Source organism: Thamnophis sirtalis, unplaced genomic scaffold (assembly GCF_051295495.1).
Source record: "Thamnophis sirtalis isolate CommonGarterSnake01/CBP01778 unplaced genomic scaffold, rThaSir2_p1.2 scaffold_2, whole genome shotgun sequence".
NCBI lineage: Eukaryota > Metazoa > Chordata > Lepidosauria > Squamata > Natricidae > Thamnophis > Thamnophis sirtalis.
The window spans coordinates 46560424-46587811 of record NW_028261382.1 but is presented as its reverse complement, the minus strand read 5'-3'; the positions used below and the strand labels follow the sequence as shown (position 1 = coordinate 46587811).

The following is a 27388-nucleotide window of genomic DNA, read 5'->3' as shown; positions in this document are numbered from 1 at the left end:
GACTTCAGCTCCCAGAATTCCCCAGCCAGCATGCTTTAAAATGAGTGGACTTCAACTCCCAGAATTCTCCAGTCAGCATGTTTTAAAATAGGAAGACTTCAACTCCTAGAATTCCCCAACCACCATGATTTAAGATGGGTGTACTTCAGCTCCCAGAATTCCCCAGCCAGCCTGCTCTAAGATGGGCAGACTCCAACTCCCAGAATTCCCTAACCAGTCTGCTTTAAGAGGGCTGGACTTCAATTCCCAGAATTCTGGCCAATGGCCATGTTGGCTGGGGAATGCTGGGAGTTGAAGTCCACCCACTTCTAAATTGCTAATAGTAGACTCCTCTCTAGATGCAATCCTATTGGAGGTTTTCACGCAAGAAATTAAATTGGGATCCAGTCGGTGCCCAACCACTGCCTTCACTTTCGACCAGCATGCCTAGTGTCGGGGATGAGGGGACGGTAGTAGAACCCAGAGCCTCTCAGGCCCTCCGCTCACTTCCCATTCAGTGGTGCACTTACTGCGGACTTCGAACTGGCTGTATTCTCGCGGTTTCAGGACGGGCTGGGAGAGGCAAAACCAGGGCAGCTGCTTCCGGAGTTGTGGCAGGAGGTAGTGGGTGACAAAACCCACCAATCCTGCCAGGGCATAGAGTACGTAGCCTAGAACAGACTGAGGAGGGCAGAATGAGAGAAACGCTATGCAGAAAAGGGAAAAAGAGAATTGGATAGGTAAAGGTTCCCCGCGCACATCGTTCCCAACTCTAGGGGGCGATGCTCATCTCCGTTTCAAAGCCAAAGAGCCAGCGCTGGCCGAAGACGTCTCCGTGGTCATGTGGCCGGCATGATTCAACGCCGAAGGCGCACGGAATGCAGTTCCCTTCCCAACAAAGGTGGTCCCTATTTTCCTACTTGCATTTTTTAAATGCTTTCGAACTGCTAGGTTGGCAGAAGCTGGGACAAGTCACAAGAGCTCGCTCCGTTAAGCGGCGCTAGGGATTCGAACCGCCCAACTGCCGACCTTTCTAGGCATTTTAGCCACTGAGCCACCTCATCCCTGGTACAGTTCTTAAGTGAATCACTGGAGTGGTTTTTATGTTAGTAAGACGGAATCTGGTTTCCCCATTGGCCATGCTTGTCAGGGGGGATCCCAAAAAGGGGATTGCATGAATAACAGAATAACCAGAGTCAGAAGGGACCTCGGAGGTCTTCTAGCCCAACCCCCTGCTCCAGCAGGAAACTTTATATCAACCATGGCAGATAAAATGCTTGTCCAATCTCTTCTTTAAAAACTCCAGTGTTTTTTACACCCACAACTTCCACAGACAACCATTGCATGCGAGTCAGTTGCCAAAAGTCAGAATTCTAATCACGTGACCATGGGGATGCCACAACAGTCGTACGTGTGAAAAACGGTCATAAGCCACTGTTTTCAGTGCCCCTGTAACTTTGAACCGTCCCGAAACAAACTATAGCAAGTCAAGGATTCTCTGTAGAACCAGCGTCCCCCTGTATTATCCACAGGCCAAGCGGCTACCCCCTGCCCCCCCCACGCCCCCCCTTTCCTTCCCTCCCCCTCAATGTTCTGGTCTTAGGTACCTCGAGAGCGATGAAGACGGTGCTGGCGCTGATGGCGAAGGTCAGCACGGCGATGATGAAGCACATGACGAGGTCAGAGTGAAGGATCTCGCGCTGCGTTGGGCAGAAGGATAAAAGAGGTATCATTGTCACAGTTGACGCGCTACGCGGCCGTACCCGCAGACAACAGTAGCCAGTGTGTGCCGCCTGGAAACGCGAGACAGGCACAAGCCCCCCAAGGTAATCGCCCGGGAATCTCCGAGGCAGACAGGCCGTTTCCAAAATAAAGCCAGTGCAACTGATTGGTGGACATTGGACATGGGGAGAGTCAGGGGGGAAAAGGAAACGTTTCTCCTCTGCTGTTTGCGCGCGAAAATATTAGACGTGGCTTTTCACCTTCTGCACCCATATGGCTTTTGAGTAAAATTTTCTCGGATGAAAAAAAATGTCCCAGGAGTTCCTTTGGCTGTTTAACACAGTGGGACGGATATGTTGAACAGCAGGAAAGGGGAAGCCAGAAGCTCTGGATGCGGAATGGAGCTTGGACACGCCTTTCCATGATTTCATTCCGGGATGTTAAACACAAGGCCCGCATCCGGGCCGCACGGGGCTTAGATCTAACTCACGGGGCCGCAACAGCAAGGGACTGGCCCGGGGTATCTCTGCCAGCGAAAATGGGCTCCCAATCTCCGTTTTCGGCTGGGACGGCCCCCTGCAACCCTCTGCCAGCGAAAACGGAGACCCTTTTTCGGTGGCTGAGGGTTGCAGGAGGCTGTCCCAGCCGAAAACAGATTGGGAGCCCGTTTTTGCTGGCAGAGCGCTCGAGCCACCACAGCCGCCCCGACACAAGCTGGCATCAAGCTGGCGACGCCAGGGGTGGGCTGCTGGGGGTTTGCACAGGTTCGGGCAATCATCCAGCTAGGTTTCTGCCCAGTTTGGCGAATCCCCAAATGCCACCCCTAGCTTGCCACGCCCACCCCTCCCCTCCCCGGAATCTCCACGCAGCCCATTTATTATGCCAGGTAAGTGTAGGGCCTTCACGGAAGCTCAGAGAGGGGGAGAAAACAGTCCTACGGGAGATTCTGGAAGTGTGGAAACGGGCCAGTTTCCGGAGCCCAGGGGAAGCAGTTTTCACCCCCCCCCCCAAGAGGCTTGAGGAAAGCCTCCAGAGGGTGAAAAATGCCTCCCCCCTCCCGGCGTAGGGCAAGATGCTGACTAGGCCACGCCCACCCAGCAACAAGGCAGCGAACATGTTGCTGCACTTTTTTTAAAAAAATATATTTATTTTCTGACATAATAAAAATTCTTTTGTGACCAGTGTTGTCCAAATTCCCCCCTTAACATTCCCATCAAAAAACCACAATTCATTCAACATGATACTTCCATTATTTCCGATTTTAGCCGCTATTTTCCCATTTCTAATTTGTTAACACACAGAAACCATATAGTTTTTTTCTCTTTAAAAAAATAAAATAAACATTTCATTTCTTTTCCCTCTGTTTTCCATTAACAATATGAAGCTTCGAGTTTCAAATTTTCAAGTTTTACATAATCAACGTAACCTAATTATTCATCAGCTTTAAGGGTCTTAATATAATTCCCACACATTCTAATAAAACCATATTTTTACCTTGTTAACAATCTCTCTCTCTCTCTCTCTCTCTCTCGCTCTCGCTCTCTCTCTCTCTCTGCTGGACTCATATCATTCTGCTATTCTCCCATTTCTAAATATTCTTTTCTCTTTCCCTTATTTTTATGTGTCTTATATCTTACATCTCTTGCTGCAATTTTGGAAGCCCACCTCCGGGCCACGTCCATCCTGGAAACATCCACCCTGCCACCATCACCACCACCCTCCAGGTCAAACACAACACTGCTGCGGCCCTCAATGAAATCGAGTATGACACCCCTGGTTTAGTTCCTCCTCCCCATTAACACCCCCCCCCCACCGCCGCCGCTGCCCCAAGAAGGGATGGCTGAGATCCGGGTCTGCTTTTCAGGGCAAAGGCCTTCCTCACCAGGGAACTGCGCAGTTTCTCCGGGAGGGGATCCTTCACGCCGACTGGGGGATCTTCCATGTTGCGGTTTTCGAACTCGGGGAAAAGCTTGGTGCGGATCAGAGACCTAAACGTCGTCGGGGGTGGGGGTGGGGAGAGAAAACCTGGTTTGTTGAATTCCGAAGAAGCATCCAAGCGACAGAGTCTTGTCTTCTCCCTAGCGGAACCCCCCCGCCCCCCCCCTGGAAAGGTTAGGGTGAGGGTGGGAGGGAGCTACAGACCAGAGGATGGTAGGGTCGCTGCTCTGACGGCTCAGGTGGTAGGACAGGGACACCAGGATGCCACAAAAGACCGAAAAGAGCACGGGCACATGCTGGTCACCCCATGGCACCTGGAAAGCGGGAAGAGAACGCAAGGGACATCCGGCATGCTGGTGATGGCAACGTCTCAACTCTACAAAGCGCAGGTTCGTTGGCAAAGCACAGCGCAGGTTGTGTATCCAGGAGCAGCAACAATTTATTTTAGAGTGTCTATGGAGATTCAGGTCCTGGTTGTCCCAAAGATGCTTTTTTCAGGCAGCAACTGGACTTTCTTGTTTTTGAAGACGTTTCCCTTCTCATCCAAGAAGCTTCCTCAGCTCTGACTGGATGGTGGGGAATGGAGGGATTGATCCTCCTTGCAGACAGCTGGTCATTTGCATCCTTTTAGAGGGTTGTTGAGGCCATTTGGAGGTTTATCTGGGAAGGATTTATGCTCCTTGCAGATAGCTGGTCATTTGATTCCTTTTAGAGGGTCGTTGAGGCCACTTGAAGGTTTATCTGGGAAGGATTTATATTCCTTGCAAACAGCTGGTCATTTGCATCCTTTTAGAGGGTCGTTGAGGCCACTTGGAGGTTTATCTGGGAAGGATTTATATTCCTTGCAAACAGCTGGTCATTTGCATCCTTTTAGAGGGTCGTTGAGGCCACTTGGAGGTTTATCTGGGAAGGATTTATATTCCTTGCAAACAGCTGGTCATTTGCCAGCTTTTAGAGGGTCGTTGAGGCCACTTGGAGGTTTATCTGGGAAGGATTGATACTCCTTGCAGACAGCTGGTCATTTGACTCCTTTTAGAGGGTCGTTGAGGCCACCTGGAGGTTTATCTGGGAAGGATTGATACTCCTTGCAAACAGCTGGTCATTTGCATCCTTTTAGAGGGTCGTTGAGGCCACTTGGAGGTTTATCTGGGAAGGATTGATACTCCTTGCAAACAGCTGGTCATTTGACTCCTTTTAGAGGGTCGTTGAGGCCACTTGGAGGTTTATCTGGGAAGGATTGATACTCCTTGCAAACAGCTGGTCATTTGACTCCTTTTAGAGGGTCGTTGAGGCCACTTGGAGGTTTATCTGGGAAGGATTGATACTCCTTGCAAACAGCTGGTCATTTGCATCCTTTTAGAGGGTCGTTGAGGCCACCTGGAGGTTTATCTGGGAACAATTTATATTCCTTGCAGACAGCTGGTCATTTGACTCCTTTTAGGGGGTCGTTGAGGCCACTTGGAGGTTTATCTGGGAAGGATTGATATTCCTTGCAGACAGCTGGTCATTTGCATCCTTTTAGAGGGTCGTTGAGGCCACTTGGAGGTTTATCTGGGAAGGATTTATATTCCTTGGGGACAGCTGGTCATTTTCATCCTTTTAGACGGTCGTTGAGGCCACTTGGAGGCTTATCTGTGTCCTCAGGGTCACCTGAGTGGTGCAAATGGTTCCTGTAGTCTGCAATTGTCCTCTGGAAATCCATTCCCCCTGAGGACACAGATAAATCTCCAAGTGGCCTCAATGACCCTCTAAAACAGTGTTTCTCAATCTTGGCAACTTTAAGTCCTGTGGACTTCAACTCCCCCAGCCAGCACAGGACTTAAAGCCACCAAGGTTGAGAAACACTACTCTAAAAGGATGCAAAATACCAGCTGTCTGCAAGGTATATAAATCCTCAGGTGACCCTCCTGAGGACACAGATAAGCCTCCAGTGGCCTCAACGACCCTCTAAAACAGGGATAGTCAACCTTTTTATACCTACCGCCCACTTTTGTATCTCTGTTAGTAGTAAAAATTTCTAACCGCCCACCGGTTCCACAGTAATGGTGATTTATAAAGTAGGGAAGTAACTTGACTTTATAAAATTTATAAAGCAAGAGTTACAGCAAACCCCTACCGCCCACCATGAAAGCCGGAACGCCCACTAGTGGGCGGTAGGGACCACCACTGATCTAAAAGGATGCAAATGACCAGCTGTCTGCAAGGAGGATAAATCCTTCCATTCCCCACCATCCAGTCAGAGTGGAAGAAACTTCTTGGATGAGAAGCGAAACGTCTTCAAAATAAAAAGTCCAGTTGCCTCCTGAAAAAAGCACCTTTGGGACAACCATGACCGGGATGGCTGAAAAGCTCTACAGACTTTTAGCTATACAATTTGGGACGGACACCCTTCGAAGGGTGTGGGAGCATGAATGGATTTTCAGAGGGAAAAAATTGCAGACTACAGGAGCCAGGAGCAGCACTCAGGTGACCCTGGGGACACTGATAAACCTCTACAAGTCACCTCAACAACTCTCTAAAAGGATGCAAATGACCAGCTGTCTGCAAGGAGGATCAATCCTTCCATTTTCCACCATTTAGTCAGAACTGAAGAAGCTTCTTGGATGAAAAGCGAAACCTCTTCAAAGAAGACACAAATAAACCTCCAAGTGGCCTCAGCGACTCTCTAAAAGGATGCAAATGACCAGCTGTCTGCAAGGAGGATCAATCCTTCCATTTTCCACCATTTAGTCAGAACTGAAGAAGCGTCTGGGATGAGAAGCGAAACCTCTTCAAAGAAGACACAAATAAACCTCCAAGTGGCCTCAGCGACTGTCTAAAAGGATGCAAATGACCAGCTGTCTGCAAGGAGGATCAATCCTTCCATTTTCCACCATTTAGTCAGAACTGAAGAAGCGTCTGGGATGAGAAGCGAAACCTCTTCAAAGAAGACACAAATAAACCTCCAAGTGGCCTCAGCGACTGTCTAAAAGGATGCAAATGACCAGCTGTCTGCAAGGAGGATCAATCCTTCCATTTTCCACCATTTAGTCAGAACTGAAGAAGCGTCTGGGATGAGAAGCGAAACCTCTTCAAAGAAGACACAAATAAACCTCCAAGTGGCCTCAGCGACTCTCTAAAAGGATGCAAATGACCAGCTGTCTGCAAGGAGGATAAATCCTTCCATTTTCCACCATTTAGTCAGAACTGAAGAAGCGTCTGGGATGAGAAGCAAAACGTCTTCGAAGAAAAACCAGAAAGTCCAGTTGCTTCTTGAAAAAGAAAGCACCTCTGGGATATTTTAGGATGTGTTTCCCCCCAAATCAAGCACTGAAGGGGGCCCAGGTGAGACATTGGCTCAGTATGGTCAAACCTGGGGATTAAAGCATTGTTTTTTTTCGTCCAATATTTTCTTGCTTTGGGGCAAGTTCACCACAAATGATGGTATGAACCCAATGGTTGATTCCACTTCCAACATTTGGCAGATCTATCTTTATACATTTTGGGCAATCTTGCCGGTGCAAAATGTCAGCTCCACTGGGGAGAGGGGATATTAAAACATTGTTTTGGGGGGCTGACCAAAAAATAGATAGTTCCCCCTCCCCCTCAAACAACCCTCCTTCCCAGAGTTGATACCTTAATGGCTCCGAAACAGAACCCGTAGAGGAGGGCAGCCACGAGGATGCTGCGGAGCAGGGCGAATAAGGCGGTGAGGGGGCTGGTGGCAGCTGGACGTGGAAAAGGAAAAAACAGGGCAGTGAATAGCAAGTTTCTGCTTAACAGCGCAGGGAACGCTGTTCCCTTCCCACCAAAGGTGGCTCCTAGTTTTCTACTTTCATTTGTTACATGCTTTCGAACGGTTAGGTTGGCAGAAGCTTGGACAAGTCACAGGAGCTCATTCCATTACACGACGCTAGGGATTCGAACCGTCAAACTGCCGACTTTTCTGATCCACAAGCTCAGCATCTTGGCTACTGAGCCAACGCCTCCCCTCTATTGTTACAGTTGTCAAATCCCAAATGTTGTGTCCTCACCCCCTTCCAAAAGGTCCCATTTCCCCCTAACCCTCCTCACCTGTCCCGCCGAAGATATTCATCTCGACCTGTTCCAGAAGGTACATGAAGCAAGTGTTGACTTGCGGGAGAAGGCCGAAGAGGAAGATGGCGGGGAAGCAAAGAGTGAAAACTGGGGAGGGAAAAAGAAAGAAAGAAAACTTAAAACCAGGAGAAAAAAAATTAGGCCAGGGGAGGTGTTACTGTTCTGACCGAGGCTTCCCGAGACCATGAATAAAACTCCTTGTCCCGACAAAACCCCTTTTTATTAAGTGACTGTGAATTCTGCTCTTTCACATCCAGCAAAGTCTTTCAAGGGAGGATTTACAGTCACAGACCTTCTCTGGCTTAGAGAGCTGCCAGGCCGATATCAGCTTCCCAAGAGCATGACACAAACTCCTTGTTGTCCCGACAAAAACCCCTTTTATTAATTTACTGTGAATTCAGCTCATTCACAGCCAGCAAAGCCTTTCAAGGGAGGATTTACGGTCACAGACCTTATGTGGCTTGGAGAGCTGCCAGGCCGATATCAGCTTCCCAAGAGCATGAAACAAACTCCTTGTTGTCCCGACAAAAACCCCTTTTATTAATTGACTGTGAATTCTGCTCCTTCACCTCCAGCAAAATCTTTCAAGGGAGGATTTACAGTCACAGACCTTATCTGGCTTGGAGAGCTGCCAGGCCGACATCTGCAAAAGTTGGCCAGGAGTCTCGGAGAGTCACGAATCAATGAAGCAAACTAATGGTCTCCTGCAAACTCCATTCCCCTGTCGTTCCTCTTTTATTCCCTCTGGGAGGGGCCATTCACCGTCCCCCTGTGGCCTTACTCCCAATTTGACTCGTTATTTAGCTGTTCCCTTCATGTCTAGCCACTCTGCACATGCTCATATTGGAAAGCAAACTCCTTGTTGTCCCGACAAAAACCCCTTTCATTAATTGACCGTGAATTCCGCTCATTCACATCCAGCAAAGTCTTTCAAGGGAGGATTTACAGTCACAGACCTTATCTGGCTTGGAGAGCTGACCCAGGTTCCTCCCCAACCTCCTCACTGTCCGAATCTGCTGCCAGCTCCACCGGCGGGCCACAACAGTTACCAGGAGTTGCTTAACTAGATCCGAGGTCTCCCAACCCCGCAATCGGTCGCGTACCGATAGCCACATCCCGGGTGCAGTAGAAGAAGTCAGTGGAGAAGAGGGTGACGTCGTAGAGGACGATGGGAGGGAAGGGCCCGATCCGAGCACACAGGTCCAGCAGCCAAATCAAGAGGCAAGCCACGCAGAAGTAAACTGGACGGCTGTAGGCAATGATCCAGTTGTGTCCCTGCCGGGAGAAATGGAAGCTTGAAAAAGCTTTGGGAATGTGGCTGAGATTGATAATGCTCAGGGCCTGGTGCAGAAAGAACTGGGTCACCAGCTCCCCAGCCAAGAATTTGTTTTAGGTCAAGTGTTTTTCAGCCTCAGGAACTTTTAAGATGAGTGGATTTCAATTCCCAGTATCCCCCAGCCTGCATGCTTGAATGGATGGACTTCAATTCCCAGATTTCCCCAGCCAGCATGCTTTAAGAGATATGGACTTCTACTCCCAGAATTCCCCAGCCAGCGTCCTTAAAGATGGGTGGGCTTGAATTCCCAGAATTCCCCAACTATAATGGTTTAAGAGAGTGAGGGCTTCAACTCTCAGAATTCCCCAGTCAGCATCCTTAAAGATGGGAGGGCTTCACTCCCCAGAATTCTCCAGCTAGAATGGTTGAAGAGATTTGGACTTCAACTCCCAGAATTCCCCAGCCAGCATCCTTAAAGATGGGTGGGCTTCAAGTCCCAGAATTCCATAGCCAGCAAGCTTTGAGATGGGTGGACGTCAACTCCCTGAAGTCCCCAGTCAGCATGTTTTAAAATAGGAGGACTTCGACTCCTAGAATTCTCCAGCTAGAATGGTTTAAGAGAATGAGGGGCTCAACTCACAGAAGTCCCCAGCCAGCATCCTTAAAGATGGGAGGGCTTCACTTCCCAGAATTCTCCAGCTAGAATGGTTTAAGAAAATGAGGGGCTCAACTCCCAGAAGTCCCCAGCCAGCATCCGGTAAGGTGGGTGGGCTTCACTTCCCAGAATTCCCCAGCTAAAATGATCCAAGAGACTTGGACTTCAACTCCCAGAATTCCCCTCCAGCATCTTTAAAGATGGGTGGGCCTCAAGTCCCAGAATTCCCCAGCCAGCAAGCTTTAAACCAGTGGTAGTCAACCTGGTCCCTACCGCCCACTAGTGGGCGTTCCAGCTTTCATGGTGGGCGGTAGGGGTTTGCTGTAACTCTGCTTTAGAAATTTTATAAAGTATGTGTTGTTATGTTTATGTTTATTGGTCTTGTATGCCGCCCACTCCCGAAGGACTCCGGGCGGCTTACAATAAACAAGGGAAAGGGGATAAATAGACAAAACAACACTTTAAAATACACAACATTCACAGTTACCGTGGGGCTGGGTATTTCAAAAGCCCCCCGGCCTGCTGGAGCAGCGAGGACTTAGCGGCTTTGCGGAAGGCCGGGAGGGTAGTGAGGGTCCGGATCTCAACAGGGAGTTCGTTCCAGAGGGCTGGAGCTGCAACAGAGAAGGCTCTCCCCCGGGGAGTCACCAACCGACATTGGCTGACAGATGGAATCCGGAGAAGACCTAGCCTGTGAGATCTGATTGGTCTATGGGAGGTAATCGGCAGGAGGCGGTCTCTCAGGTCATGGTGATTTATAAAGTAGGGAAGTAAAGTTACTTCCCTACTTTATAAATCACCATTACTGTGGAACCAGTGGGCGGTTAGAAAATTTTACTACTAACAGAGATACAAAAGTGGGCGGTAGGTATAAAAAGGTTGACTACCCCTGCTTTAAACGATATGGAGGTCAACTTGACTGGGGAATTCTGGGAGTGGAAATCCTCACCTTTTACAGTTGCCACTGGTTGCGCAACAGTGCTTTAACCCCCCCCCCCCGTTTTCCACACCTGCCTCTGTTAAACCTGTTCAATTTTCTCCTAGCCACTACTCACGTGCATAGGAGAGGCCGCATCTGGCTGTACGCTCTGGAGAAAAGGAGATAAAGGAGAAAAAAATGGTTAGGCCTTTGTTCACCACGATCCCGTAGCTCTTATACAGTGTTTCCCAAACTTTTGACATAGGTGTACCCCTTCTATAATTTTCGTAACGCTGAGTACCCCTCAAAAAAAAACATGCGCTTTAATAAAAATCAAAATATATTTCTTTTTTTCTTTTTTGGGTACATACGCAAAATAAACGAAAGTTATATTATATTGTAAAATGTGTTTTTATTTTCCATATTTCATTTTCATACAGTCACATATATACTGTGCATAACCGGGGCCATACAACATTAAACAATAAACACAGCAATTCCTCTTGTCAACAATACCCCCCCCAAAATAGAAACCCAATATACCTCTTCGACCCTCCATACACCTCTTTCTTTCGCCCCCCTCCAACTTTCCATCTTCCCTCGAAAGTTATATTATAAAGAACATTTATTTGATTCAATGAGAAGGAGGAAATTGTTTTATGTTGAGATGACAAGATCGTCATAATTTGGTTCCCTGGTTGTTAATTTTAATCTGAGATGCGGTTCCACGTCCAATAGTCTGTTCCTTTTTTTCGATTTAATGTCCGCAAATGCAGAAAAAGCAACTTCGCATAAATATGAAGTTGTAAAAACTGCGATACGCAGAAGGAGAGAAGAAAGAGAAGAAAGTGGGGGAGGAAGGAGGGAGGGAAGAGGAGAGGCTAGCAAGGAGGGAAAGAGGGAGGGAAGGAAGGAGAGAAGGAGAGTAGAAAGGAAGGAAGGAAGGAAGGAGGGAAGAAAGGAGGGAAATTAAGAGAAAAGAAAGGAAGGAGGGAAGGAGGAAAGGAAGGAGGGAAGGTATGTGAGAAGGAGGGGGGATGGAGAGAGGAAAGGGAGGGGGAAGGAAAGGAGAAAAGGAGAAAAGAAAGGAGGGAAGGAAGGAGGGAAGGAGGCAAGGGGGTAGGGAAGAAAGGGGAGTGGAAAAGAAGAAACGAGGGAAGGAAAGGAGGGAGGGAAGAAGATACCTAACCTTTGATGTCTATAATGATTTTGATATTATGGGAATATCTCGAAACGTAGTCAAATGTAAAGCAAAACACTGGTGGATGTTGTATTGTCTTTTACAAGTTATTGATTGTTGTATTTTTCTTTTACTAATAAAAATAAATAAATTATAAAAAAAAAACCTGCGATACGCGCCTATTCCTTTCCTTGTTCTGTAGGCGCAGCTAAGCACGGTGCAGTGGATATTCCCACGTGATCCCCACCAAACTCCGGTGCAACGCGTACCCCCACCAAACTCTTCCCGTACCCCTGGGGGTACGCGCACCACACTTTGGGAAACACTGCTCTTATATAACAGGAAGGGGAATTCAACCCAACACAGAATTATAAGATAGATTTTGATGTACCTCTTAAGGTAAGGTCTGATACTCAAGGAAAGGGCGGGGGGCAGGTTTTCCCAACCCCAAAAAATGTGGACTTCAAAAACCCCCAGAATTCTGGGAGTTGAAGTCCACACTTTTTGAAGCGGCTGAGGGTCAGAAACGCTGGTATACAAACACTGCTATAGGGCCTACTTTGACTGCAAAATCTTGTTTTTGTTTTGCAAGGAGGTTGGAGAAAGACAAAAAAATAATGATTACACGATAACTGGGACAATGCAACAGTCAGAAAAACATGCCAGTGGCCAAGGGCCCAAATTCTAATCACGTGAAGTGGAGATGCTGCAACAATTGTAATTGTGAAAAATGGTCATGTAACGGAATAGAATAGAACAGAACAGAATAAGGAATAGAGTAGAGTAGAGTAGAATAGAAAATAGAATAAAATAGAATAGAGAAGAGAGAATGGAATGGAATGGAATAGAATAGAATAGAATAAGGAGTAGAATAGAATAGAATAGAACAGAATAAGGAATAGAGTAGAGTAGAATAGAAAATAGAATAAAATAGAATAGAGAAGAGAAGAGAGAATGGAATGAAATAGAATAGAATAGAATAGAATAGAATAAGGAGTAGAATAGAATAGAATAGAACAGAATAAGGAATAGAGTAGAGTAGAATAGAAAATAGAATAAAATAGAATAGAGAAGAGAAGAGAGAATGGAATGGAACAGAATAGAATAAGGAGTAGAATAGAATAGAATAGAACAGAATAAGGAATAGAGTAGAGTAGAGTAGAGTAGAAAATAGAATAAGGAGTAGAGTAGAGTAGAGTAGAGTAGAGTAGAGTAATATAGAACAGAATAAGGAATAGAGTAGAGTAGAATAGAATATAGAATAAAGAGTAAAGTAGAATAGAATAGAATAGAATAGGGAGTAGAATAAAGTAGGAGTAGAATAGAATAGGATTCTGAATAAAATGGAATGGAATTATAGAACACAATAGAACAGAATGTATATAAAAATAAAATAGAAAAGAGAATATAAAATATAGAGAACAGAATTAGCACTTAGACATATACCACTTCACAGTGGTTTACAACCTTCTCTAAACAGTTTACAGATTCAGGGAAGGAAGGAAGGAAGGAAGGAAGGAAGGGAGGGAGGGAGGGAGGGAGGGCAATAGCACTAGCACTAACACTTGACTTATATATCACTTCACAGTGCTTTACAACCCTCTCTAAACCGTTTACAGAGTCAGTGTAAGTAGGTAGGTAGGTAGGTAGGTAGGTAGGTAGGTAGGAAGGAAGGAAGGAAGGAAGGAAGGAAGGGCAATAGCACTTAGACTTATATCCCGTTTCACAGTGCCTTTACAGCCCTCTCTAAGCGGTTTACAGACTCAGCCTCTTGCCCCCCACTATCTGGGTTCTCATTTGACCCACCTTGGAAGAACAGAAGGCCTGAGTCAACCTTGAGCCTGGTGAGATTCGAACTGCCAAACTGCAGGCAGCGGGCAGCAGAAATAGCCTGCAGTACTGCACTCTAACCACTGATTGTAATTTTGGTGTGATTTTGGCTCGAAACCCTGGCGGCTAGGCGAGGCAAGTTGAGGTGGAAACGGACAGACACCCACCCGGAACAGAAACTCTCAACCACCTTGCCGGAGGCTGGAGGGGGGGAGAGGGAGGGGGGAACGAAGCCTTCACCTCACCTTGAGCAAAGAGTACTGACAGCTGGCGATGACCACACAGAACTGGAAGACCCAGATGTCTTGGAAGAAGCCCTGGAGGAGAAGGAGGTAGCCTAGGAAGGCCACCAGGGTCACCAAGAAGACCACAAACATGTTCTCGGCGACTTGACGATTCCTGGAAGAACAGAAAAAAGAAGAAAGCGAGGCTAAAACAAAATAAACTTTCCAGCTCGCTCTCCAGCAGAAAAATAGCAATAGCAATAGCAGTTAGACTTATATACCGCTTCATAGGGCTTTCAGCCTCTCTAAGCGGTTTACAGAGTCAGCATATCGCCCCCAACAACAATCCGGGTCCTCATTTCACCCACCTCGGAAGGATGGAAGGCTGAGTCAACCTTGAGCCGGTGAGATTAGAACCGCTGAACTGCAGATAACAGTCAGCTGAAGTGGCCTGCAGTACTGCACCCTAACCACTGCGCCACCTCGGCTCTTTAGAAAGAGGCCACAGTTTTTTATAAATAACATATGCAGCGGCTGGGATTTCTCCAAATTGTTAGGGGGTGGGGTGGGGGACAGAGAGAACAAAGGAAAGTAATCCTGGGCTCACAGTTCACACACCTTTGCTAAGTTCTCAAACTTAGCAATAGCCCTTAGACTTATATGCCACTTCATGGTGCTTTCCAGCCCTCTCTAAGCAGTTTACAAAGTCGGCCTCTTGTTCCCAACAATCTGGTTCCTCATTTGACCCACCTTGGAAGGACGGAAGGCTGAGTCAACCTTGAGCCAGTCAGGATCAAACTGATGACAGTGGGCAGAGTTAGCCTGCAATACTACATTCTAACCACTGAGAAGGAAGGAAATGGCAGTAGCCCTTAGACTTATATACCGCTTCACGCTGCTTTACAGCCCCCTCTAAGCGGTTTTACAGAGTCAGACTACTGACCTCAACAATCTGGGTCCTCATTTTACCGACCTCGGAAGGACGGAAGGCTGAATCAACCTGAGTCAAGCCAATCAGGATCGAACTGCTGGCATTTGGCAGAGTTAGCCTGCAATACTACATTCTAACCACTGAGAAGGAAGGAAGGAAAGAAGGAAGGAAGGAAGGAAGGAGGTGGCTGGATGGAGTCACCGAAACAGTCGGCCTGAGCTTCAATGGACTCCAGAGGATGGGAGAGGACAGGAAGGCCTGGAGGAACGTTCTCCATGGGGTCGCGATGGTTCGGACGCGACTTCACAACTAACAACAACAACAGTGTGTGTGTGTGTGTATGTGTGTCGCTTTTTGTGTTAAGAGACAGCCCAGAAAACCCTCCCAATTAAGACGCTCACCGATCCAACAGAGCCAGCAGCGCCAAACGGTCATAGCGGACTCGCATCCAGTGGCCGGGCAGGAGCCAAAACTTGTAGTATTGTCGAGGGTGACACTTGTCCTCGATCATGAGGGTGTTTTCCTGGGACTCGTGCAGGGATTCTTGGTCAAGAAGATCAAACTGGAAAAAGAAAAAGAAGGGGGGGGGGAGAAATGTGGCTATTCCATTTCACATCCTCAACACAAGGAAAGTATAACACAACTGCTTCTCCAAAAGGCAACTGGCCTTTTTTTGTGCGGAGGGGGGGTTCCCCCTTGAAAACATTTCCCTTCTCGTCTTCTTCTTCTTCTTGGGCCCTCTGGGTGCCAAAGCACTTCTGGGACATGTCAGAACTAGAACTCAAGATTCTCCTGCTGATGGTCCCAAAGTCACTCAGCCAGCTTTGATGCCTAAAGGGGAACTAGAACTCATTTCTCTCCTGGTGATTGGCCCAAAGTCACTTAGCTGGTTTTCATATCTAGGATGGGACAAGAACTCACTGTCTCCTGGTTAGCAATAGCAATAGCAGTTAGACTTATATACCGCTTCATAGGGCTTTCAGCCCCTCTCTAAGCGGTTTACAGAGTCAGCATATCGCCCCCACAGTCTGGGTCCTCATTTTATCCACCTCGGAAGGATGGAAGGCTGAGTCAACCTTGAGCCGGTTGAGATTTGAACAGCCGAACTGCAGAACTGCAGTCAGCTGAAGTAGCCTGCAGTGCTGCATTTAACCACTGCGCCACCTCAGTTACTGGCCCAAAGTCACCCAGCCGTCTTTCCTGCCTAAGGCACTAGAACTCACATCCCCCATTTTCTAGCCTTGTGCTTTCACTCCTAAGCCAAAGACATACTCGGTTGGGACCCGCCAGCGGCCAGAGGAGCAGATTCAGACAGTGAGGAGGGTTGGGGAGGAACATGGGCCAGTCCTGGAGTCTGGGGAAGGCTCTGAGGAGGGCTCTGTGTCGAAGGCCGAGAGGGGGCCAGGGCCGTCCGACAGTTATCAGCTGCCCTTGGAGTCAGACATCAGTGAGGCAGAGGAACAGCTGGAGCCTGTTCCCAGTGTGCGCATGCACAGAGCTGCCAGAAGAAAAGAACAGCTCAGAAATCAGCGTTGACTTGGGAGTAAAAGCACAGGTGGAAGGTGAATGGCCCCTCCCATAGTGAATAAAGAGGAGCGAAAGGGGAGTGGAGTTTGCAGGAGACAATTAGTTCAATTCATTAGGTCTGTTCCTGACTTCTTGCCAAGGAATTGCTGCTACAGCGTGGAGTTTAGAAGATATCGGCCTGGCAGCTCTCCCAGCCTGATAAAAGCCTGCAGTTGTGAAATCTCTCGAAAGACTCTTGGCCGGGACTTTGCTGGAGAGGAATTCCCTTTCACCTAAATAAAAGGGGCTTTATCGGGACGAGGAGTCGGCTTCGTGCTCTTGGGAAGCCTGGACGATTGAGACCCTCCATAGACATTTGACAAGCAGCGTTTTAAGGAGCCCGGAGCAGACCTTTTCCGAGCCTCCCCTTCTCACCTCCGGGATCTCCAGCGGCACCCGGCGCACCTGCATTCCCTGGAGGACCACGGGCCGCGGCTGCAGCAGGGAGAGGGCGGGGGTCCCCTCGGGAACTTCCGCGGAGTTGAAACTGGAGGAATGCGAGTGCCTGTCCCTGCCAAGGTAAAGAGAGAGAGAGATGAGATGTTTTTCACCATTAGGACTGGTACAGCGTCCCCGTTGTCAGGTGATCAAAATTCAGAGGCTTGGCAACTGGCTTGTATATATCAGGGTCGCAGTGTCCCTTGGGGGGGGGGGAGGTCACGTGAGCACCTCACTTCTACGGAGGAACATTTTGGAAGCTTGAAAGAGAGACTCACCAGCCGCTGTTGGTGGCGTGTTCCATGCCCACTTGCTGGCTCACTGGGTTCTCGTAGCCGCCCCCAGCAAAACCGAAAGTGTAAGAGCGCCTGACGCCTGGACAGAAGGAAGAGAAGAAGTGAGCCATGTGGAGAGACTCCTGTTGCAAGCATTTGTTGTGGCCCGCCAGTGGCGGCAGACTCAGACAGTGAGGAGGGTTGGGGAGGAAGATGGGTCAGTCCTGGAGTCTGGGGAAGGCTCTGAGGAGGGCTCTGTGTCGGAGGCAGAGAGGGGCCCAGGGCCGTATGCCAGTTATCAGCTGCCTTCAGAGTCAGACAACAGTGAGGCAAAAGAACAGCTGGAGCCTGTTCCCAGTGTGCGCATGCGCAGAGCTGCCAGATGAAGGGAACAGCTAAAGAACAGGGGACGACTTGGGAATAAAGCCACAGGTAGACGGTGAATGGCCCCTCCCAGAGGAAGTAAAAGAGGAGCTGAAGGGGAGTAGAGTTTGCAGGAGACAAATTACTTCGCTTGATTGGTTCGTGACTCTCCCGAGACTCCTTGCCAAGTCCATTCCGGGTCCCTCAGACTGTTGGGGGCCTGGACCAGCTGGGTGGGTGTGGTTAGGCGATCATGTGACTGGGTGGGAGTGGCCAATTTAGCAATCCATTAAAGAATACAAATTAAACTTAAATTTCTTATGCTCCTGGGGGAGGAAAGCAGGTTAGTGAAGCGATGTGGCTGCCTTTTGGGGTGTGTATGAGGGACTTGTGTGTGTGTCTGTGTGTGTGTGTGTTTGTGTGTGTTTGTATGTGTCTCCGTCTCTAGGTGGGGCGATGGGCAGTCTCGTGATCCCACACGAGCCGGATTAATGGCTTCAGCGGGCTATATCCGGCCTGCAGGACGTAGCTTGAGGACTCCCTGCTGTAACGTCTGTGCCCCGGACAAGTGCCCTAACTTCCCCACTCACCGCTCTCATCATAGAAGTAGTGGACCGCCCCTTCTGAAGTGTCGTCAAAGTTGCAGGCTTCATGGATGGCGCCGCGGGGCAGCAGGAGCGAGCTGGCAAACTGAAGGGCGGAGGGCAGGGTCAGCGCCCGGGAGTGAGAAGAGGCTCGGCCTCGCTGGAGGTCCTGCAAACTGACCATAAAGGATAGAGGGTACTGAGATTTAAAGACAGAATCACAAATTGAGGGCGCGTAAGGACATATAATTATATAAATATAATGATGAGAATAGCTGGGAATTGTAACCAGGTCTACATCTCGGCCAAAACTAGGTTGGGGGAGGGTTTAAACGCATAATGACTATATATGTATAGTCTATAGGTTTATATAGTAGATTAAGGGAATTGTAATGAACATTGCCATTTATAGACAATTAAGGGTAATCTAAACCCAGATAAGGAAAAATGGAGAGGGAACATGAAATATACTTACAATGGGAAACTATTGAGATTTAAAAATAGAATCACAAATTGAGGGCGTGTAAGGATGTATAATTATATAAATATAATGATGAGAATAGCTGGGAATTGTAACCAGGTCTACATCTCGGCCAAAATTAGGCGGGGTGTGTGTGTGTGTTTAAAAGCATAACATGTATACTTTTTTAAAAAAAGGAGGAAGATATATGTTAAAATCAAATATGTATACTGAAAAGGAATTATAAATACCATCAACATAAAATGGAGCTCGCTCAGAAGCTGAAATACACCAAGTAAATGAGATGAAGAGTGGGAAGTAGAGGAGAGAGGTAGGGGAAGAAGAGAGGGATAGGAGAGAGGAGGGGGGAAGAGGAGGAGAGAAAGGAGGAGTGGAAAGGGGAGAGAGGAGAAGGAGAGAGGAAGGGGAAGTAGAGAAGGGAAGGACGACAGAGGGAAGAAAGGAGGTAGGGAGGGGGAGGAGAGAGGGGGGAAGAAAGGGATGGATTGAATCAAGAAAACTGCTTTAATTCAGTAGCCAAGTTCAGTAAAGCATCTAAAGTTTGGGGTAATCTTTAGGAAACTGTATTGGGCCGACTTCCACCAAAAAAAAACCCTTTCCTTCCGGGTGGGGAGAAAAATCTTCCCTTTAAATAATGGGGCAGAAAAGGAGGAGAGAGGAAGGGGAAGTAGAGAAGGGAAGGACAACGGAAGGAAGAAAGGAGGTAGGGAGGGGGAAGAGAGAGGGGGAAAAAAGTGATGGATAAGGTACAAATACGGTGTATGGAGAACAGAAGAGCCAATAATTGTTTTTGGGAGTTGATGGTAAGGTGAATTGATGTAAACATTTAATAATAAATGGAGCCGAGGTGGCGCAGTGGTTAGGGTGCAGTACTGCAGGCCACTTCAGCTGACTGCTATCTGCAGTTCAGCGGTTCAAATCTCTCTGGCTCAAGGTTGACTCAGCCTTCCATCCTTCCAAGGTGGGTGAAATGAGGACCCAGACTGTGGGGGCAATATGCTGACTCTGTAAACCGCTTAGAGAGGGCTGAAAGCCCTATGAAGCGGTATATAAGTCAAACTGCTATTGCTATTGCTATAATACAATACGATGTTGACTATGTAATAGTATACATGTGATTATATGCTATGAAAATGGAAAAATAAAAACAATATGCAAAAAAAAGGATGAAGGGTGTGTGTGTGTGAGAGAGAGAGAGGGAGGGAGGGAGGGAGAGAGAGAGAGAGAGAGGGAGAGAGAGAGAGGGAGAGAGAGAGAGAGAGGGGCTGGACAGCACCAGCTGTGGACGGGGGCAAAAGCTGTTTGCAGAAGGGCGTACCTCGGGGGAGATCCCATCACGGAGGATGGCGGTGTGGGATTGCTGCCTGCGTTGTGCCTCCGTCGCATCGCCTGCACCCGCTTGATGTTGCTGGATTGGTCCGTCTTGGTTAGCTCCTCCCCGGGGGCAGCTGGAAGAGAAAAAACTTCTTCTGACCCAGCCTTCCTTCAAAAGCACGAAGCAGAATCTTTGCAAAACCCCTTTTATTTACACGACTGTGAATTCCTTTCATTCCCAGTCAGCCAGGCTTCGCAAACAGTCTTTCAGAGGAATGTTTATCCACACGCACCTTATCTCGCTTGGAGAGCTGCCAGATACCGTATTTTTCGGAGTATAAGACGCACCTTTTTCCCTCAAAAAAAGAGGCTGAAAATCTGGGTGCGTCTTATACACGGAATACAGCATTTTTGGCCTCCCAAAACTCCGCCACCTTCGCAAAAATGGCCGTGCAGTGCTTGTAGAAGGCTTTCAGAGAGCTCCTGCGGGCTGGAGAGGGCAGAAATGAGCGAAAAACGGGATGGTTTTCCTCCCCACCAGCCCCAAGCAGCACTCTATAAGCTTCCTAAAGACTATCCATGCCCTTTTTTTGAAAAAAAAATGGGCCTGTTTTTGAGAAAATTGGGCCGTTTTGGGGAGGTTTGCAGAGCGCAAAAACTTTTTTTTAAAAAAAATCCTCTTCAAAACTTTGCTGCGTCTTATACTCCGGTGCATCTTATACTCCGAAAAATACAGTAACTAGTTTCCAACCGCAGGGCAAGGCAACCCTTGGCACAGAGTCTCTTATAGTCACAAACAGAACTTTCTGCTCTTGAAACGAACAAAGGGACGGATTGTTTCCTGCAAAAGCCCCCTCCCCATTCGCTCCTCCTTTGTCTCCTCTGGGAGGGGCCAATCACCTCCAAGGTGTGGCTTTACTCTCAAGTCGACCCTGCTTTCTGAGCTGTTCTTGTCTTCTGGCTGCTCTGCGCATGCGCACACTGGGAACAGGCTCCAGCTGTTCCTTTGCCTCGCTGCTGTCTAACTCCCTCTCTGCCTCCGACGCAGAGCCCTCGTCTGAGCTTTCCTCAGTCCCCAGGACTGGCCCATATTCCTCCCCAACCTCCTCACTGTCCGACTCTGCTGCCAGCTCCACTGGCCACAACAAAAGCTGAAGCCGGAGTGTGTGTGAAAGGCTGTGCACTGCTGAAGAACGACAGGTTCAAATTTTCTCTGCTGATCAGCTGAGCTTCGTGGCCTGTCTTTGCCATGGGGTTGTTTTCTTGCAGGCATTTCATGACCCAACTAGGTAACATCATCAGTGCTGGTAGGAAGTGGGGTTTGTAGAGAGGAGGAGGAAGAGGAGGTCATCTATGGGGTTCTTGGTTCTCTCTGAGCTTGCTTGTTTTCTTACTGTTGCGGCCTGCCAGTGGCCAGTGGAGATGGCAGCCGATTCGGACAGTGAGGAGGGTTGGGGAGGAACCTGGGCCAGTCCTGGAGTCTGGGGAAGGCTCTGAGGAGGGCTCTGTGTCGGAGGCAGAGAGGGGGCCAGGGCCGTCTGACAGTTATCAGCTGCCTTTGGAGTCAGACATCAGTGAGGCAGAAGAACAGCTGGAGCCTGTTCCCAGTGTGCACATGCGCAGAGTTGCCAGACAAAGGGAGCAGCTAAAGAACAGGGGCTGACTTTGGAGGAAGGCCACAGGTGGGCGATGAATGGCCCCTCCCAGAGGAAATAAAAGAGGAGCAACAGGGGAGTGGAGTTTGCAGGAGAGACAATTAGTTTGCTTAATCGGTTCGTGACTCTCCGAGACTCGTTGCCAAGTTCTGCAGAGATCAGCCTGGCAGCTTTCCAAGCCAGATAAGGTCTGTGACTGTAAATCCTCCCTTGAAAGGCTTTGCTGGAGGTGAAGGAGCAGAATTTACAGTCAATTAATAAAAGAGGGTTTTGTCGGACCAGGAGTTTGCTTCAGGCTCTTGGGAAGCCTCGGTCAGAACACCCTATTTCCTTCCAGCACTGATGATGTTCCCTAAGTGGGTCATGAGATGTTTGCAGGAAAGCAGCTAAATTCAGATACTCCTACCAAGGATCTCCACCCCCCCACCCCCCCCCCCACACATGTCAACTCTGAGTTACAACTATTCCCTTCTGCAGGGAGCACAATCACATTTGGGGGCCTCACCTCCTCCGATAGCTCCCTCGGCTTGCAACTCTCCCCGCCAGCCGGGCTGGTTAGCCGACTGGCTGCGCACGGCACTGCCCATCTCCAGCTCCCCGGCCAGCTTCCCCGCGTGAGACTCCAGGTCCGACTTGGAGACGGTCAGAGCGCCGGGCGGCTTCCCTTCGGCCAGCTGGCTGCTGCCGTCCATGCTGAGCACCCGGGCGTGGGTCTTGGCGCTGGTGGTGCTCCCGGTGCGCTGGGCGTAATGGCAGGGCTTGGGGGGCAGCGTGGAGCTGTCCGGCGGAGGGGGAGGAGGGGGCTTGGTCTCGGCCACGGGGAGGCTATGCCGGCTGTGCTGGGCCGGGGCGTGGCGCTCGGGAGAGTAACAGGAGGTGCTGGAAGAGGTGTCCGAGCTGTAGTTGTGTTGCGAGTGCAAACTCGAGGCCCGGCTAAGGTCGCTGCAGTCACTGGAGTCCTCGTCGGCGAAGAACCCTTCGTTGTAGGCCTTGCTATCCAGCAAGGTGAGCATGGGCAGGTAAGTGCTGCCGTGCTTCCGAGAGAGGCGAGGCCGGCTCTTCAGCCCCAAATCCTTCGGCCGGACGACTTGCTCCGGCTTGGCGGCGCCCCACACCTCAGCGTCCCCTTTGACCGTCTCCAGGGAGTTGAAGGTATTCTGGGTGTCGAAGCTCAACTCCCCCAGGAAAGCCAGCTCGGGCGAACGAATCAGCTCGCTGTCGGACAGGGCATCTGTGTCGCTGCCGCCGTCGGCTGGGGGAGGCGAAGAAGGCCCGGCTTCCTCCCCCGGGACCCCCTCCCCGTGACCTTGCCCCAAGGAGGGGCTGTCCAAGTGGGTGGAGTTGGTTTTCTCGCTGCGGTAGCTACTCAAGGTGCTGGGGGTCTCCTTATCGGTGCCACTGAAGCAGCTGTCGGACGAGCCGGCCTTGTGGGGCCCGTCGGGCCGGGGCTCCAGAGGTTGGTACGCGCCTGCGGAGTGGTGCTTCTCCCGCCGGCTGTGGCTGCTGGACTCCGGCAGGGCCAGGCTGAGAAAGCTGTGGCCGAGCTCCTCGCTTAAGCTGCCCTTGAGGAGCGGGCTGAGAGGGGTGTCCCCCACGCTCTCCGACTCGCTGGGTGTCCAACGTGGGGCCTGAGCCCCGTCTCTGCCTGGGGGGGATTGCTCGGAGGAATCGGTGCTCTGGACAGAGGTCTGAAGCGGCAGAGACGGGGGCTGCTTCCGGAGGCTGGAGGAGGGGTCTCCTCTGGGAATCGAAATCAGGGTGGGCTTGGGGGCTTCCGAGTCTGCGGAGGGCGCTGGAGGCTCGGCTAGAGAGAGAAGACACAGTTAGGCTCACATTTCCCCCAAAAATGTGAAGGTGAAGGAGGGGAAGAAGCCAATTTATTAGATGTTTATATCCTGCCTTTATTAGTTTGATCCATAAGGGAGTAAACATAGTTAAATACTCCTTTCTCCTTCTGTTTTCACAACAACAACCCTGTGAGGTTGATTGGGTTGACAATAGCAGTAGACTTATATACCGCTTCATAGGCCTTTCAGGCCTCTCTAAGCGGTTTACAGAGAGTCAGCATATTGCCCCCAACAATCTGGGTCCTCATTTTACCCACCTCGGAAGGATGGAAGGCTGAGTCAACCCTGAGCCGGTGAGATTTGAACCGCTGACCTGCTGATCTAGCAGTAGCCTGCAGTGCTGCATTTAACCACTGCGCCACCTTGGCTCTTGACAGAGAGTGAGTGGTCCAAAGTCACCCAGCTAGCTTTCATGCCTCAGGAAGGACTAGAACTCACTGTCTCCTGGTGATTGGCCCAAAGTCATCCAATTGGCTTTCATGCCTATGGTGGAACTAGAACTCTCTGTCTCCCAGTTTCTCCTGGTGATTGGCCCAAAGTCACCCAATTGGCTTTCAAGCCTATGGTAGAACTAGAACTCTCTGTCTCCCAGTTTCTCCTGGTGATTGGCCCAAAGTCACCCAATTGACTTTCAAGCCTATGGTAGAACTAGAACTCTCTGTCTCCCAGTTTCTCCTGGTGATTGACCCAAATTCACCCAATTGATTTTCATGCCTATGGTAGAACTAGAACTCACTGTCTCCCAGTTTCTCCTGGTGATTGGCTCCAAATCACCCATTTGACTTTCAAGCCTATAGTAGAACTAGAACTCTCTGTCTCCCAGTTTCTCCTGGTGATTGGCTCAAAGTCACCCAACTGACTTTCATTCCTATGGTGGAACTAGAACTCACCATCTCCTGGTGATTGGCCCAAAGTCACCCAGCTGGCTTTTGTGGCTCAGACGGGACTAGAACTCCCTGTCTCCTGGTTTGTAGCCTAGTGCCGTAACCACTAGTCCAAACTGCTTCTCTTTTTACCTTTTGAGCCATTTTCCCCACCTTGCCTGGTGTTCCTTCCTTTTCCAAACCCGTTCGCCAAGTTTCTAGGACTCACCGTGACTCTCCGGGGAGCAGCACTGAAGCATCTCTCGGTCGGCGGCTGTGACGATGACGTTGTTGCTTCCCTGTTCTCGGACGAGCTCCTTGATATCTGCGGGAGAAGATCTCGGGGTATGATTTCGTCCACTTCTCTCCTTTCTCTATTGCTCCCTCCTCGACTTACGACCACCACCACCCCAAGCGAGTTGCACCTGATTCTACAATCTCCTTCCCCACTTTGTTTAAGGGCAGGCACTACGGTTGTTAAGTGGGTCGTTTGGTCATTAAGGGAAGTCAGCCACTAGACTTCGCTTGGCTGGCTGGGATGGTCGCAAATTATGATCGCCTCACCCCAGGAGGCTGCAACCGTCGTAAATACAGGCAATCCTTGAGTTATGAAGGTAATTTATTTTAGTTTATTGTCATTGCACTTCGTACAACGAAATTAAATGCCGTTTTCAGTGGACATTATAACTATCAAAATAAAAAGACAAACACATCTCCTCCTTCACATGCTTCCCTTCCTAACTGGCTTTAACTGGGGGAGGAGGGGGAGACATTGTGGCCCCTGCCGTCCTCCGCTGCTTACCTCTGACAGGGCCTCCGTCTTCCAAATGGGGCAGCAGATCCTAGGAGGAAAAAAAAACCCAAAAAACAACCAACATCATCAAGAAGATTTAGTTTATTTGTATGCCGCCCTTCTCCGGGAGGGACTCAGGGCGGCGAACAACTCAAAAGGGGCAAAGGGGATACCAACAAAACCTCAGTTGTCTTGAAAAGAATTCTACAGAAAAGGATAGGGAAATTTCCCTATAGCAGGAGCCATCTTCCAATTTTTTTATTTTATTTTCAGATTGGCATCTACAGAGGGATGTGCAACCTTGGGCAAATTTTTAAGACTTGCGGACTTCAACTCCCAGAATTCCCCAGCCAGCCATTCTGGGTGGGGTAATTCTGGGAGTTGAAATCCGCAAGGTTTAAAGTTGTCCAAGGTTGCATACTTGTGATCTACAGTAGCCCAGAAAATTCCAATCCTGGCAGAACAGAAGTTCCTGGGAGCACGAAAGCAGCTCGTTATATTTATTTACTGGTTCCACCACAAAACCGCGGTAGACTAAAGCGCGCTCGATGAAAGCGCGTACCTGAAGTCATCACAGCGCGACGAAAACATCACGCTGTGAGCGGTAAAGTTAAAATTAACGCGAAAACCTTACCCTAACCCCCCCAAACCTAACCCTAAACCTAACCCTAAACCTTACGTGAATCGGCTTGCTTTAAAAGCGCTTTTTAAAGCACCCTTTTTTCTCCACGGTCGTATTTGTCGCGCTGCTGATGACGTCAGGGGCGCGCTTTAGTGGACTGCGGTTTTGTCGTGCCACGTTATTTACTAGCCGATAATCCGGCGTTGCCTGGGTATTTATTTACAACTTCTGGAGGCAAGTTGTTCCACTGATTCATTGTTCTCACTGTCAGGAAATTTCTCCTTAGTTCTAAGTTGCTTCTCTCCCTTATTAGTTTCCACCCATTGCTTCTTGTTCTGCCTTCAGATGCTTTGGAGAATAGCTTGACTCCCTCTTCTTTGGGGCAGCCCCTGAGATATTGGAAGACTGCTATCCTGTCTCCCCTGGTCCTTCTTTTCATTAAACTAGACCTACCCAGTTCCTGCAACCATTCTTCCTATGTTTTAGCCTCCAGTCCCCTAATCGTCTTTGTTGCTCTTCTCTGCACTCTTTCCAGAGTCTCCACATCTTTTCTAAATCATGGTGACCAAAACTGGATGCCGTATTCCAGGTGTGGCCTTATAAAGGCCTTATAAAGTGGTATTAATCCCTCCCTTGATCTTGATTCTATCCCTCTGTTGATGCAACCTAGAACTGTGTTGGCTTTTTTGGCAGCTGCTGCACACGGCTGGCTCCTGTTTAAATGGTTGTCCACTAAGACTCCAAGATCCCTCTCACAGTTGCTACTATTGAGCAAGGTACCACCTATACTGTACCTGTGCATTTCGCTTTTCTTGGCTAAATGTAGAGCCTGACTTTTGTCTCTTGAAAAAGAACCTTTGAGACATTCGACCCAAACTTTCTCTCCCTTACCATGACTTGGTTGAAGCCGAAGACAGAATGCTGCGAACTGCATCTCACCGGCGGGGTGGAACTCACTTTACGGAACACGGTCATCTCAACGCCTCCAGGATCCCTGCAGAGAAAAAGAGGAGGAAGAGGAGGGATGAAATCCAGTTTCCGTCCCCCCCTCAAAAAAAAATTGAATTCCACCTTGGAGACAAAGGCTTATAAATCTCAGAACCGGCTCCTTCACCCCAGGTTGGAAATTATTCTCTAAACTGGAAAATCCAGGTAGTGCTTGACTTATGACCATAACTGAGCCCCAAATTTCCGTTGCTAAGCAAGACCAATGTTGGGTTTTGCCCCATTTTACCACCTTTCTCGCCACAGTGGATCACTCCGGTTATAAGTCAGGAACACGGTTGCTAAGTGAATCACTGCAGTTGTTAAGTTAGGAACACGGCTGTTAAGTGAATCACTGCAGTTGTTAAGTTAGTAACACGGTGGTTAAGTGAATCACTGCAGTTGTTAAGGTAGTAACACGGTTGTTAAGTGAATCACTGCAGTTGTTAAGTTATGAACACGGCTATTAAGTGAATCACTGCAGTTGTTAAGTTAGGAACACGGCTGTTAAGTGAATCACAGCGGTTGTTAAGTAAGTAATACAGTTAAGTGAATCACTGCAGTTGTTAAGTTAGGAACATGGCTGTTAAGTGAACCACTGCGGTTATTAAGTAAGTAATACAGTTAAGTGAATCACTGCAGTTGTTAAGTTAGGAACATGGCTGTTAAGTGAATCACTGCGGTTGTTAAGTTAGTAACACGGTTGTTAAGTGAATCACTGCAGTTGTTAAGTTAGGAACACAGCTGTTAAGTGAACCACTGCGGTTGTTAAATTAGTAATACAGTTAAGTGAATCACTGCAGTTATTAAGTTAGGAACATGGCTGTTAAGTGAATCACTGTGGTTGTTAAGTTAGTAACACGGTTGTTAAG

General features: G+C 48.9%; 1 protein-coding gene across 1 annotated transcript in view; it reads right to left on the bottom strand.

The window, feature by feature from the left end:
• The window catches only part of PCNX3 (pecanex 3), a 67067-nt gene that overhangs the window by 28396 nt on the left and 11283 nt on the right, over nt 1-27388 (bottom strand). Inside the window, 18 exon segments of the mRNA XM_087705319.1 lie at nt 510-660; nt 1587-1679; nt 3584-3689; nt 3844-3953; nt 7255-7346; nt 7693-7803; nt 8820-8991; nt 10703-10735; nt 13822-13975; nt 15133-15293; nt 16673-16808; nt 17014-17110; nt 17964-18133; nt 19757-19886; nt 21913-23211; nt 24347-24442; nt 24920-24959; nt 26424-26526. Coding sequence (XP_087561445.1) covers nt 510-660; nt 1587-1679; nt 3584-3689; nt 3844-3953; nt 7255-7346; nt 7693-7803; nt 8820-8991; nt 10703-10735; nt 13822-13975; nt 15133-15293; nt 16673-16808; nt 17014-17110; nt 17964-18133; nt 19757-19886; nt 21913-23211; nt 24347-24442; nt 24920-24959; nt 26424-26526 — 3254 coding nt within the window.